The sequence below is a fragment of the Cajanus cajan genome, chromosome 3 (assembly GCF_000230855.2).
Source record: "Cajanus cajan strain Asha chromosome 3, NIPB_CcT2T_4, whole genome shotgun sequence".
In the NCBI taxonomy this organism is placed as follows: Eukaryota; Viridiplantae; Streptophyta; class Magnoliopsida; order Fabales; family Fabaceae; genus Cajanus; species Cajanus cajan.
The window spans coordinates 15,775,465-15,790,883 of NC_138519.1; the positions used below are offsets into that span (position 1 = coordinate 15,775,465).

Sequence of the window (15,419 nt, forward strand, 5' to 3'; positions counted from 1 at the left end):
ACACCCCTTTGTGGCGTCTCAGCGGACCTTTGTTTCATTTTTGCAACCCTAATTTTTGCTTAGGTCACCCTTTTGTGGGATTCCTAGCGGGTTCTTTGCTCTTATTTTTGCGCAGCCCCCTTTTTGGGTTTCCTGTCGAGCTTTTTTTGTTTTTAGGATTTTGTCCTTAAAGGATTTCTTTTTTATCCATGATGGCACTTATCGAGGCCAAGGAAAGGTGCTCCAAGTTGTCACACACACTTCTACATAAAAATGATGCGGGTTTATTGTTATTAAGACGATTTTAACCTCATTCATGCTTATTCAAACAGGGTTAAAAATAATGTGGTCTAGAAATTTATTGCAAGCAAGAAAAGAAGCAATAAGAACTAATAAAGAACGATTTTATTATAATTCTAGCGGAAACATGTGCCCTATCGAGGCTCGGGGGTCGGGCTGTCACCGAGGAGTGATCTCTAACAGTCATCAGGTCTATACATCCCTATCGGAAGAAGAAGAGCACTTGATGACGACGACCGACCTTGACACTTGTGAACCGACCTTCCTAAAGATCTGGCTTAAAGAACGTCGAGAAGGATCTTGGTTCCTCTTCGTCCTTTGATCTTTATTAGGGTTGTATCCTAACCCTTGTTTCCCCGGATTATCCTTAATAATGGGTAGCTCGGGAATTCCTTGGGAATCCTTGCCAAGTCCTTGTCCAGGCAAGTATCCGTTCTTGGTGAGCATGTAGGCTACCTTCTTCACTTCTCGGGGAAACGTTTCGACATTGGCAATCTCCAATGCTTGGAAGGCGGTCTCTAGAGCTTCCTCTGCTGCATCCACGTAAGGTATGGCAGATGGCTTGCTGATGAGTATGTCATCTTCGGCTTGTACGGTCACCAGCTTGTCACCCACTATGAATTTGACTTTCTGGTGGAGCGTAGAGGGAACAACTTTCTCATCATGAATCCAAGGTCGACCGAGGAGACAGCTGTACGCGGGAGTAATGTCCATCACTTGAAATTCGACATTAAAGATGGTGGGTCCAATTTGGATTGGAAGATTGATTTCTCCCACCACTTCTCTTTTAGAACCGTCGAAAGCTCGGACGATCATGTTGCTCGGGCGCATTTGGATTCCCTTGATTGCCACTTGATCAAACGTTCTTTTTGGCATCACATTCAAGGAAGATCCATTATCCACCAAGACTTTAGCGATGTGATATTCCTTGCACTTTACAGAGATGTGCAAGGGCTTGTTGTGATTCGGTCCCTCAACGAGGATTTCTTCATCGGTGAAAGTGAGGTGATCATTAGCCGTGATGTGACTAACAATCCCCTCAAACTTGTCTTGGGAGATAGTGTGCGACACGTACGCCTCGTTCAAGACTTTCAACAGAGCTTGCCGATGCGGTTCGGAGCTTAGGATCAACGACAACAGAGTAATCTTTGCTGGCGTCCTATGAAGTTGATCCACGATGGAGTACTCGATCTGTCGGATATATTTTAACAGCTCGTCAGTCTCCTCCTCGGATTCTTTATTTTCCTCGATTTTCTCTTTTTCTTTTTCCTTTCCTTTATTCTTGGGAGCTTTATCATGAAGATCTTCGGGAGTGTAGATCCTGCCACTCCTAGTCATGCCCCCAAGTCCAGCGATGTTAGAGATATCGCTGTCGGCAGAAGAATGGATGTCGTATATCCATGGCACAGCCTTATTCGATTCGTAGGGAAAAGGTCTTGGAGCAGTGATCTTCAACGGTGTCAGACCTTCCCCTTTATTCGTCTTGATTACCAACAACAGAGTTGATGTGCGTTCGCTTGGCGCGGTTGTTGGCTTACACTTAATAACAAACAGCGTGCGATCCATTCTGAACATACGCATCGATTAATCCTTTCTTTTTATTAATGTTATTAATGAATTACTAGGAGAGATGTATGCAAATGAATGACTATGAAATGCAAAGGCAATTGAAAGATTTCATAGATCTCAAAAATTTGATTTATTAATCAAAGAAAGTGTACAACTCATTATACAATGCTTCGAAGCAAATTTTTACAAAATGAGAAAAGCCGATAGAAACCCACAGGCGGGTTCATGTTTCTTCTCCATTCAACTTCGGCTTCCTCTACATGACGGGCCATTGCTTCGGCTTGCGTATGGACTGCTTGGCTCATATTATTACTAATCTTTTGAGCGTCCTTCGCCTTTTGAATATAGTAGTTGATCATGGCTTGCAGCTCATTAAGCTCGTCTTCGACTCGATCCTTCTCCTCTCGGAGCTTAGCCATATGTGCTAATCCTTCCCTTTCCTTCTTGCGAAAATCAGAAAGGCTTGCGGTTTGTTGTTGAGCAACTTCCCGCCATTGCTGTGCATCGGATCGAGTCAAGAGTAGATCATCTTGCATATCCTTGATCAACTGTGTCTGCCTTGTGTACTCGGCTTCAAGGCGTGCTATCTTTGCGTTGACATCTCGGAGTTGACTACTCGGTTCGACCTTTGGCATTTTGGATTCCCGAATAGCCTTCTCATTAAGGTTAGCACACTCGTCCTTGAGCCGCTCTATCTCATGGTCTTTTTTCTTGCACTGCCTTTGTAGACCGTCAATGGCGAAACTGGATTCTTCGCTTTTCTCCTCAAGAACTCTCATCTGAGCTCCCATGATTTCCAGCTTCTTGGTCAAGGCATCGACTTGTTCTTGCAGCAACCTCCTCGTAACTGCGGTTGCGCAAGAGGTGGATGGTTGGGGCACTCCCCTCTCGCTCCTCCAAGTCTCGTAGTCGGTGGAGACGGATCCCCGAGGCTTTCCAAGCTCTCGATCTCCCTCGTAGATTGGTCTCTCCCACGCTCTAACGACAGCGTGCATGTCCCTTTGATGCTCGGAATCAAAGGAGAAACACAATCCTCCAAGCTCCTCTTTAGTAGGAACAATCTGAGTCCTCATAAGTTGCCTCATAGCCAATCTAGGTGAATAAGCTATGCAACCTCTGAGGCCCATCAAAGGTACGCTTGGGTAACTGCCGCATCTCATCAATACGTTGCTCGGACGGAACCAAGGACAAACCCATGTGAAGTACTCAATGCTCCACTGTTCCATCTCTTCCTTCCATTCGGAAGCATAACGGCGGCATACGGGGATCTTCGAAAATCTCCTCAACGGATCGGGCAAAGTCCCCATGTGACTAGAGGCGTAGAAGTGTGTGATGCTCCACACATATAACAAGGAGGTGCAGCATCGGATAATCTTCCCTTGCTTCTGCTGAGATATGTTGACAGAAAGCAAGGTGTCGGCAAGAATGGCAGGCACGGGACTCTTCATGTGCACGTCCCATGCGAAGAAAGCATCCATAGCGGCATGGTCCACTGTGTTAGCGTGAAAGGGGAATAGGACTGTCCCAAACACGGCTAATGCTAGAGTCTTGTTGAAAGCTAACCAATCTCCCTCACCAGCTAAGGAAGAAAGGTGATCCTCAATCATAGCGAGCTTCCAACCTTTGATACTGCCGTTCCCCACTAAGGCAGATGATCGTGATGGTAGTTTGACTTGAGTAGCGACCCTCTCCACGGCCACATAATTACCATGAAAAACATAGACCCCTGCTGATTTGGGCCATCGCAGCATGAGCTCGTACTCCTCGAGAGTAGGAACTAAGTCAAACTGGGGGAACTCGAAGCAATGCAGATCGAGACTCCAAAAGTGAACCAATGCTCTCAGAAAGGCCGGATCCACACATATCTTCATCAAATCGAGGACTCGTCCATATGATTTCTCGAACTCAACACGAGCCTCATGTGGCATCAAAGAACAGAGGTGGTCCAACCTCTCGGCACGGTATAACAAGAAGTCCACTTTCTTCAACTGCCCTTGCACTCCCCTAGATCCCTCCATGATCTTCGATAAGAATGCATGATATGAGATGATGGCGTTGAATATGCATGCATTGTGTTTATTCAACTAAGCATTATCATGTTTTCAGGATGCTCCTAAGATGATGCATGATATTGCTTGGTTTGGATAAATAACCCTTTTTTTTTTTTTGGGTATTTTGTTTTTTGTATTTTTTTGGGTTAAAAGGGAAACTACCTACATGAATGTGATGAAGGTAGATGTTAACACCATGTAATGGAAGATTCTTATTCCTATTTATTCTTATTCTAAAAGGGGAATGTTGTATGTTTAAAGAATGCAATGTATGCTCAAACAATGTCACATAAACAATGCACAAACAATTCACTCATCCACGAACAGTCACGAGCGAATCACGAGGTAGGGGTATCCTGCAGACAAGTGCATATTCAAGGAGGTTCTAACTGTTCTCACCGGTCTAAGGCCCCCAAGGTGCCCCCATTATAGGGACCCAATCCCTTTCGTCGTAAGTCGATGGAAAGCTCCAACGCACTGTCGGACTTGAGTTCATGGTTTTCACCTTGAGTGATGCTTTCCGACAACGGTCTACGGGCACCTATAGACCCATTCGACAACCGGCCGTACTAACATCCACTCCCTATGGCTTTCCACTCATGTCCCCGGGTATAGAGGGAACTGTTGCGTGCAAAGGTTCGTGTGCAGTTTATATTTCAAACAATTGCAAAAATTTAAACACCCAACAATTATTAAAGCCAATTAGGTAAAACATATTATCATACAAGCGAGGGGTAATGAAGTAATTTTAAACTATCATTTTAGAAATAATCCATCACTAAATGGGACTGACTCTCGAGGCTTCCCTAGTGGAGTCGCCATCTGTCGCCACCCGCCTAAACGGACATTGGCATTCGCGACGATGGTTGGACTCTTTTTAGTTTTGAAAAATGATGGATTGTTAGAACGACTTATTCTCAAACTGAGACCTCATCGAACTAACAATTTTGTTAAATAATTCTCACCAATCCGTATTAATCCCAAACGGGACCCTCCATGGATTAGTGGTTTTCGCAAAAAGGGGTTCTTGGAGTCGCCACCAATGTTTTACTCAAAACATTGGAAAAAGACATAAGGCAATTGATTTTCACAAATCAACTTTGGCCATTACAACCAGAGTTTGGGTAAGGGAGTCGATTACGTGTGGGGAAGGTGTTAGCACCCCACAACGCCCCTTTCGGGTTCCCTATGACAGATTATTTCATAAATAATAGCGTAAAATTACTAAACTACCCCTATTTATTAGAACGATTATAAGTAAACTATCTACATGATGAAAGTTTTAAACGTGCAATGCAACAATCAAAAAGCGATAAATGAAAGCGGTAAAAGAAAGGATTTGGAAAGAAACCTTCGAAGCGGGCTTTTTTATATATTCAAAAAGGAGTTAGGAGGCTTTTTGGCGCTCCTTCCCACTACACGTTCGCTTGCTCCTTTCCCTAAAAATAAATATTAACTATGGAAATCAAAGAGATTTCCCTTCGACTTGTTCGAGTCTCAAGCTAAAGGCTCGTGAACTCAAGAACTTAGTCGGATCAGCTCTCGGAGAGATTTCTAGGGCAGAGAATAGCTCAAAAACCCAAGAATACTCAGCAAGAGGGTGGAGAAATGCTCCAAATGTGTGGAAGGACGAGCCAATGACGTCCTATTTATAGGATTGAGGCGCAGTACGGCCTAAGGAGTCAATACGGCCCGTACTGAGTTTTTGAACTACAGTACGGGCGTACTGAATTCAGTACGGCCGTACTGAAGTTCAAAAACTTCAGTACGGCCGTATTGATTTCATTATGGCCGTATTGTAGTTCAAATGGCTCAGTACGGCCGTACTAAACCTCTAGGAGGGCGTATTGAGCTCCAATCCTCACACACCCTTATTCTAAGCTACTCTAAGACTTCTAGACCTACAAAGAATCATCCTAGGGTCTTCCAGGAGTCCTTCCGGCTGACTTTCCTTCGGTCGTCGAGAGTCTTTGAGTCTTATTTTCGACCCGGACAATTTTAGGGGTCTACATGTAGTTCGCAGTTGCCCCGATTTCTGGCTGCTGCTAGCCTACCGAGCCAGCTGATCGACTCTCTCATTGTTGTCTCTTGCCGTGTGCTTCACCTGGACTTCGTCAAAATTACTCCGCATTTGTTGAAATATATGATAAGATTTTAGCAAATTGGAATCTTTTACTTGGAAATTGTCATTCACCTGTTCCGATACAACCTTCGAGTCTGTCCAGCACATTAAACGTCGAGCCCCAATCTCGTGAGCAAGCCTTAACCCTGCCAGTAATGCCTCATATTCGGCTTGGTTATTCGAGGCCTTGAAAGCAAAATGCAAAGATTGCTCGAGCGTTAGACTTGTGAGTCCTTCAAGGATTACTCTGGCTCCGTTACCCTGGTTGTTTGAGGAGCCATTAACGTGCATCGTCCACAAGTCACTGATGAAGTGGCCTTTCGGTTGTAACTCATTGAAAAAATCTACTAAGCACTGAGATTTAATCGGTCCCCGCGGTTCGAACGATATGTCAAACTCCAAAAGTTCGATTGACCATGCCATCATTCACCTGGGCAATTCAGGCTTGCACAATACCTTGGCGACTGGGTAATCTGTTCGGACTATCACATGTTGACTTTGAAAATACTGTCGGAGGCGCCGAGCCGTGTGAACTAGTCTGAGTGCTACCTTCTCTAGAATCTGTACCTTGTTTCGGATTCTTGAAGCATCCGACTGATAAAGTACACAAGCTATTGTGTTTCTTTTTCTTGTATCAAGACAACACTGATTGCTTCATCGGATACACTCAAGTATACAACCATATTTTCCTGAGGATCGGGTTTTGAAAGGATCGGGGGGAACCAAGGCGCTGCTTTAATGCTTGAAAAGATTCTTCACAACCGACAGACCATTCGAATTTCTTGACTTTCTTCAGCAACCCAATGATAGGTTTTGCTATTTCGGCCAGGCATGACAGAAATCTCGATAGCGATGTGAGCCGTCCGACTAACCTCTAGACCTCCTTAAGATTCTGGGGACTTCTCATATCGACGACTGGTGGGCATTTGTCGGGATTGGCTTCGATGCCCCTTGCCGATAACATGAAACTGAGAAACTTCCCTCTGGATATGCTGAATACACACTTTTCCAGATTTAACGCATGTCATGCTTGTGGAGTTGTTGGAACACCTTTGCAAGGTCGGTTATGTGCCGACCAAGGTCTTCGTACTTGACGACCATGTCGTCTACATATACTTCCATATTCTTGCTAATCTAGTGCCGAAAAACTTTATCCATCAACCTTTGATACGTGGCCCCTGCATTCTTCAACCTGAAGGGCATCACCCGATAGCAGTAATTGGCCGAATCGGTGATAAAGGCTGTTTTTTCTTAATCACGAGGATGCATGCGTATTTTATTGTATCTGGAATACGCATCAAGGATGGTGAGGATTTTGTGCCCTAATGCACCGTCAACCAATCGGTCAATGTTTGGCAATGAGTAAGCATCCTTGGGGCATGCTTTGTTGAGGTTAGTGTAGTCGGTACACATTCTCCATTTGCCATTCGGCTTCTTTACGATGACCACCGTTTGCCAGCCATGTCGTGTATTGAACCTCCCGAATGAATCCGACATCACTTAATTTGGCCACTTCTACTTCGACTGCAAGTTTTCTATCGGTACCCATTTTTCTTTTGTGCTGGGCTACCGGTCGCGCTTTGGCGCATATTGACAACTTGTGACACATGAAGTTTGGATTATGCTGGGCATATCTGATGGTATCCATGTGAAGAGGTCCTTGTTTCGAATGATTACATTGCTTAAAGCGGACCGATCACCTTCTGGCGTGCCGACATTGATGCACGTCACCTAAGATGGCAGTGAACCGATTTATAGAGAAATTTTTTCTTCAGTTGGTTCCACATGCTCCTCTTCTTCATCCTTGGATCCAGATCCCAGACAAGGAGTTCGTCTGATGTTGAAGGGTTTACCACGTGAACTCTTTTTGATTTTGATTGCTTTTCTTCAACGAGAGTTATCTGCAAGCTAGCGAAGTAGCACTCCCGAGCCGCCTTCTAATCGGCATGGATCGTAAGGATCTTTCCCTTATCAGATGGAAATTTCATTGCCAGATGTGGCGTCGAGACGATAGCTCCCAACATGTTTAACGACGGCCGACCAAGAAGAATATTATAGGATGTGTTGGCGTGCACCACTATATACTTCACCTGGGTTTCCCTATACTCTTTCTCATCAAAACAAAAATGAGTGAAAAGCTTAATGTACCCCCTGGTGCTTACCCTTTCTCCTGAAAAGCCGACCAAGGGATCATCATATGGAATGAGCTCCTTCTTGGAGATACCCAACTGTTTGAAGGTGTTCCAGTATAAGATATCCATCAAACTGCCCTGATCTACCAATGTTTTCTTGACTATGCAATTATGAATCTCCATGCTAATCACCACTGGATCGTCCTACACAGGGTCAATACCTTGGAAATCGGCATCGGTGAATGTTATAGTTGGGAGTCTTCGAGCAGGCTGTCTATCAACGGCGTGAACCGACCAGACGACGCGTAAATGTCTCTTTTGGGCTGAAGGGGTTGGGCCTCCTCCGGCAAACCCACCTGCAATTGTGTTAATGACTCGCCTATGCGATGTTGTGGGCTCGTCTTTCCTGTCTCGTGATCTGCTTTGCTCATGCCGATGCCCTTTAGAATGGTCTTGCCTATACCGGTCATGGTGTCGAGGTTGATAGGCAGACCGAGGCTGAGATGAGTCTATCCGATCAACAAAATTCTAGAGATGTCCCTGCTTAATCAAATCTTCAATTTTGTCTTTTAGAGCTACGCACTCCTCAGTGGAGTGTCCATGGTTGCGGTGATACTTGCAAGATTTGTTGGTATCGGCTCGTGGTGGAGTTGAGGCTCTTTTCGGGACTGTCAACACCTCAGATGCACGAGCTTGTTCGAGCACCGTCGCTCGAATCCCATTTAAGGGAGTGTAGTGAGTGTATTTTGGACAGCGTACGGGTCGCTCCCGAAGTGTTATTTCTTTATTGCAACCCTTAAATGGTTGTTCAACTGTCTTCTCACTCTTTATCATAGTTTAAACTTAGGCTTGGTTGCGAAACTCAGCTAATTCTTCCATCTGCATGTACTTATTGGCGTGTCTTCGCAGGTCATTCATGTTCGAGGGGGGTTTCTTACAAATGCTATTGACAAATGGCCTTAGTTTCAAAGCCGTTGTGAGGTAGTGGAGTGCTACAGCTGGGTTGAGATCTCTGATTTCTAACGCCGCTTTGTTGAACCGATCCATAAAAGCTGAAAGCGACTCCCTCCTGCCTTGCCGGAGACTGATTAGTGATAAGGATGTTAGATTGTGGGGATGACTTGTTGCAAATTGGATAGTGAATTGAGAAGACAAAGTGTTGAAGGAATCAATAGAGTTGGGAGGGAGCCGAGTGAACCAACTCAAGGCTTTGCCTTTGAGGGATTTCGGAAAAATCTGACACAAAGCAGCATCATCCGTGGTGCTCAACGTTACCTGCGTAAGAAAAACATCAAGATGTTCGTCAGGGTCCGTTGTGCCATCATACTTATTGATCATCAGTGATTTCTAGTTATCCGTCAAAGGTAATTGCATAATGGACGAGGTAAAGGGGTGTCGATGTGATCCAATCGTTGGTAAGTTCGCTGGTCGACCGACCATTGGCAAGGCCGATGGGAACTTTTCGAGTGCAACGGCGGAGGCATGAGGGGCCGAAGTGTGGACCTCATGAGACTAGTAAGACCCTTGGGTTTGAGTGTTGGTTGGCTGAGTAGGCCACCACGAAGGATCTTGATTTTTCAATGCAGCATTTTCTGCTCTCAAAGCCGAGAGTTCCTTCGCGTCTTTCTCCCATTGTTGCTTCATAGCGGCCATTTCTTGTTTCAGCAGATGAACGGTTTCGGAGAGGTCTGTTTTGTCGACAACCTCAACGTGTTCTTCTTCCTCACCAGTTTGGTGATCTTCCGTGTTCGTTCTCCTTGTTTTCGCCATTGCTTTACTCGGTTAATCTTCACAAAAAGTCTCGATTTAGGCCCCACGGTGGGCACCAAAATGTACCTGTCTGAAGGGCACACTAATAATCTTCTCGTATTCTGAGGGCCGAACGAGATCTCCTATCGAATATTCCGGTGCGAGGGAGGGTACCTACAAAAGGCACTCTAACGCTCAAGTCAGGACAAGCACAGATATCGATAGTAATTAATGAACAATGATGTTACCTCGTGACATGAGCTATTTATACTAACATTTATGGGCCCTGATCTCCATGGGCCCTACAACAGGATTACCGTATTAGGTAATACGTCACTAATCAGCTTATTGGTGTGATTAACCCTTAATTCTTGATTAAGAGTAATCCTTGAGTGTATGGTGTGCCTGGTGGCCGATCGGATGTCGGCCACCAGGTTCGGTCATTCGGTGGCCGATGGGGTTTCGACTATATAGTGGTTGAATGCTCTTACCCGTACATGAGGGTATGTGACTGTGCAGGTTAAATGCAAAGGGTGACACTTATAGAACCATCGTAGGTCACAATCTCAACCCATAATCCTTCAACAAACTCCTAATTCTTATATTTTTCAACAATGAGTTGTTTTCGGCTGCACAAGTTTGGAACAAAATAGACGTACTTTGAATCCTTGAGGATTCATCATCTCTTATTTGTGTACTTGGGAACATTTAGGAATCACTAAGGTGGTTAATGTTTTTGGCATGAAAGGTGAATGATTAGTTAAGAAATAGTCTAAGTTGGTGAGTTGTGTAATGCAAACACTAATTGAGTGCCATCGCTACATCTTTCTAGTTGATATTGTTTGATTCTTGGCTAATTGACTTTTCAATTATGTATGTGAAAACATGGAAACGATCAAAGCATTGTTTCTTTGAAAGTTTTAGCCAAGGGCTAAATTACCAACCCATTAATGTTCATATTAATTGAGCATAATTTTTTTAAAAAATTTCTTTCTAAAAAACTTTAGAGCCTTAAAGGAAAAATCCAGAAGGGTTTATAAAGTCCAGGTTTGGGGAGGACAAGATTGGGGTTGGCAAGTAATGAACATTCAAAGGATGTGAAAATGTAGAGATTTTAGAAAATTCCTCTCTCTTTAAATTTTGTATAGAATTTTAGTATAAGAAAAATGATGATTGTGAACATATACATCTAGCTAAAAGAAAAAAAAGGCATTTCACCTTGTAAAAAAGTAGGGTTTGTTTTAAAAGAAAGATGGTTTCCACTAAAGGATTTGGAGTGATGGAAGAAAATTGAGAGTTGTGCAAGTTTGGGACATTATTTGTGCTCTCTTAGTCTTTTAGGCGTTTTGTTGATTATTCATAAAATCGATGTTCTTTTTGTAAGTCATGTAACACCTCATTTTTCATAAAATATAAAATTAGCTTTTAATAAATATTTTTGATATTTTTGTTTTAATTAATTGAACTGTGTTAATGTTTATTTTGATTATTTGATATGTTTTGGAATATTATATAAGGTATTTTAATTAAAATTTTTATTTTAATTAATTAAGAGGAAAGGGAATGAGTAACTAAGATTAAGTGTTTTAACTACAAAAGGGTTAAGGGAAGGTTAAATTTTTAAAAGTGAAGTTTTGACAAGTTTTTACATACTTCCTTTTTTTTACGCATATGCTCTTCTTTTTATGCTTAGAGCTCAAAGAATAGAAGTAAGAAGGGAACCACTTCGGAGTCAATCATTTATCTTTTTCTGCCCAATAAGATAAGGGGGAATGATAAACTTCATTCTAGGTGTGGGATTATATATTAGGTAGTAGGATTCACCACAATCTTATCTCTATTGTATGCTTATGTATGAAAGGTTTTCCCCAAATGTGTCTCTTTTGTCTCTTGTTCTTCTTATACATTCTTAATGATATGAATTATTTGAATGTATAATCATTTGTATGTTTAAGCTTATAATTATATGATTTGAGGTTCCTGTGGGAACCCTAAGGGAACTTTTTGTGATAGTTTGTGAAAATATTGATTGATACATGTAAATCGAGTGATTTGAAATGTTAATTGCATGTTATAGAGCAATTTTACTAATTATATATGTGTTTGTGCATGTAATTGAATCTGGGTAACTTGTAGTCGCTAAGAAGATATGATTTCAAGGAAGGAGGATGACGTTTCCACTCAACGAAACATGTTGGGATGCTTAACAGGTTGAGTCCCCTACAAGAAGCACTTTGAGGCTCAACTCATTCAACTCGCTCAACAAGAAGTCCTAGGGGTCTCAGCTCTTTTAACTAGATGTTGGTGGTTCAATTAGATTTTAGCTGCTCAACGAGAGGCTCTAGGGAGCTCAACTCGCTTAGCAAGGTAACATTCACTCAACGACTTTCAATTGTTTGTTTTACCCTTCTAATCTTGATACTACCTTTTTACTAATGACTACATGATGTATTTGAGAATTTACATAGGATATATGAGGTGATATGAGGAATATGTGATATGTAAAGTGAGATCATGTGTGTATGTTATTACATCGAATCTGGTTGACATGCATCATTCATATACAATGTGTTTTTGGGGTACGATATGGAATACACCATCAGGGAAGGTCCTTTATGATGGAAACCTACTTCCCAAGGATCCCTTTGGAAGAAAAAGAACCAAGAAGGGTGAAGGATGATAAAGATGGTTTGAAGAATTGTAGGGCATTTACCCTTATTTTGTAGGGTACCCTACATTTGGAGGCTTATCTTAACTTAAGGACTCCTATTGATTATTTTACATTTTTTTCTTTTCTTAGCAATGATTGTATAAGATATTTTGACCATGTATTTTAGGTCAAGTAGTATAGAAATTTTTGTCTTTGTATTTTTCTTTAAGGGTGTAATTAGTAGTTTAGGGAAGATGTAACTAGACTAGACCATGGACTTATTTGAGTTTGGATGGCCCAAACAAATTTTAAATCCACCAAGGTTGGACGTCCACTTGCCTAAGAAAATGGTTTGGATGTCCAAGTTTGGTGAGGAAGCCATCCAAGTTTGTTAAAATAAGTCACATGGCCTTAAAAGTGACATCTCAACAAACTAGTTAAAAGTAATCATTATGTTAGGTAGATGGAGTTAACTTAAGGTAACCTAGGTTATTTCTAAACTAGGATTAGCTTAGCTTGCTCCAAAAGCTTCTAAGGAGGTAACTAGAGTTCATTATCTTAAGTATAAGATAACTAATCATGGTTCCACTTGACCATGGTTACTCTAGCTTGCGCCATAAGCCAACCAAACTTTTATATGTAGAAACACATGTAATATTCGAAAAGGACTTTGGAGTTTATGTGAATTAGATTGAGTTTTCTCTAATTCTCTTTCTCAAAGCTTGTTTCTCCCTTAAAACTTGTTCCATTTCTCTTATCCTCTCTTGAGTATGGTGAGATTTAGGGTGACTTATCACTCCTAGAGTTTGGTGTCAACCAAGGGGGATTCTGTGACACCCTTTACCCCAACATACATATATAATAATTATAAAACATATTCTTGGAGTAAATAAAATGTTTTGAATTAAAACAATGATTCCATTAACATAAGAGTAGAGAGTTCACATTTATAAACATAAATCATGGTCAAATACGGAATTTACAAGAAAATGAAACATGGATTTTTCCAAAACAAAATAACAATAATGAAATTCTAAACTAAGCCTAGTTATGCCCCAATGTCACATATCCTATCAGAGCACACCTAACTAAAACTTAAGCCTCATCACCAACATCCTCGTGCTAATGATCACTTGCAACACAATTTAAACACATATGAAGAGCAATAGGGAACTGATAAATATATCACTCAGGTTCAGGTACAAAAATAAATGTCAGACAACACACACACAACAAATATAATACAAGTCAAAAACACAAATCACATATAAATAATACACATACACAATCAATATCACATGCATATTCATTTATCATGCAATGATTTCATGGACTCGACTCATAAATACATGCATGTGGTGCCAGTCACGTGTCTCAAAATCAAATATCACGTGGTATGCTGCCGAAGCAACATATCTGGAGTAGTCTAGGAGTACATGTCGGCTAAACCGCGCACTCTCAACTAGAAGGATGTACTGCTAGGGTCTCGTTGGGATACCGAAGCCGCACAAGATACGTCCCATGCACACAAACAGACAGAATTGGGTCTTCCAAACCGTGCTATCCCCTAGGACTCCTCCAAGATGTTTTACACTTGGGGGGCCTTCCCTAACTATATCACCCCAATTTTCATAATTATTTTAGGGTGATTTAGTAGCCTAGAACGGGTCGTTCCCAAGCTGGAACGGGCCGTTCCAAACTACTAAAAAGGCCTATAACCCTAGTTGGGAGCGAACCATTATAGTTTAAGAATGGGCCATTCCAAACATGGTCATTATGAGTTAAACTCAACTCCAGAACAGGTCGTTCTAGATGAAAATTTAACACATGATGAAAGAATCTAGAATGAGCCGTTCCAAATCTGAAATGGGTCGTTCTGGTCACTTTTGACATCTATAAATAGCAAGCACTATTTCTAGACACACTCTTTGATGACCAAGGAGAACCAAGAGAAGGAGATCAGCCAGATTCTGCTCTAGCTTCATCTTCTGCTTATCTAGGTAAGGGGGAGTGAGAAACCTCACTCGAGAATGTGGGAATAATTGTTGGGTAGCAGGATTGGCCCCAATCCCTTGCCTGATGCTTGCTTCTAGGAACAGGCAAAATATGAATGTTTTCTATTTTGCCTTCTGATTGTTCTGTTGTGTTCCTTGTTGAATGTGATGTATGAATATGTGATTAATTTTGAAAATAAACAAGTTTTGATATGAATTAGAGTGCTCTCACTAGTGGAAAAATACTTTTAAAATCGGTCATTTTTTACTTTTAAAATCGGTTCTCTGGTCGATTTTAGAAAGTTGCACTTTTAACATCGGTCATTGACCGAATTTAAAAGTAATACTTTTAACATCGGTCATGCATCAACCGATTTTAAAAGTAAGACTTTTAACATCGGTCATGCATAAACTGATTTTGAAAGTTAGACTTCTAAATTGGCACAGGTCGTTCTACTTTCCTCAAAAGGCCTAAAAATGCAGTCTGAAACAACCCGTTCTACAATCAGAAAGGCCCGTTTTGAGTACTACAACCAGAACGGGTCGTTCTGATTGAAGAACGGGCCATTTTGCAACCAAAACAGTCTGTTTTGATTGTAAAACGGCTCGTTCTACAACCAGAACAAACCGTTCTGGTTACAGTACGGGTCATTCCAGATTCAAAATTTACCAAAATGCAATACATGAAAAAAAATTTAGAATTACCTTGATATAGTAGTTTTGCAAAGAAAATGAGAAGCTAGGGACTTTAGATGTGAGTGCGAGAGAGAGTAAAGAAAGGAATGGAGGGAAAGAGAATAAATATAGGCGTTCACATTTTTAAAATCGGTTATTTAAGAACCGATTTTATATATCCAGTATACAAAATCGATT

At 41.7% G+C, this 15,419-nt stretch overlaps 2 protein-coding genes across 2 annotated transcripts; both read right to left on the minus strand.

Moving 5' to 3' along the window:
* Positions 1-5,949: 5,949 nt before the first annotated feature.
* On the minus strand, positions 5,950-6,444 carry LOC145956094 (uncharacterized). Its single transcript, XM_083071654.1, has one exon. It carries the CDS (start codon positions 6,442-6,444, stop codon positions 5,950-5,952), a length of 495 nt encoding a protein of 164 aa, XP_082927780.1.
* Positions 6,445-8,996: 2,552 nt separating this feature from the next.
* On the minus strand, positions 8,997-9,491 carry LOC145956095 (uncharacterized). Its single transcript, XM_083071655.1, has one exon. It carries the CDS (start codon positions 9,489-9,491, stop codon positions 8,997-8,999), a length of 495 nt encoding a protein of 164 aa, XP_082927781.1.
* Positions 9,492-15,419: the final 5,928 nt, after the last annotated feature.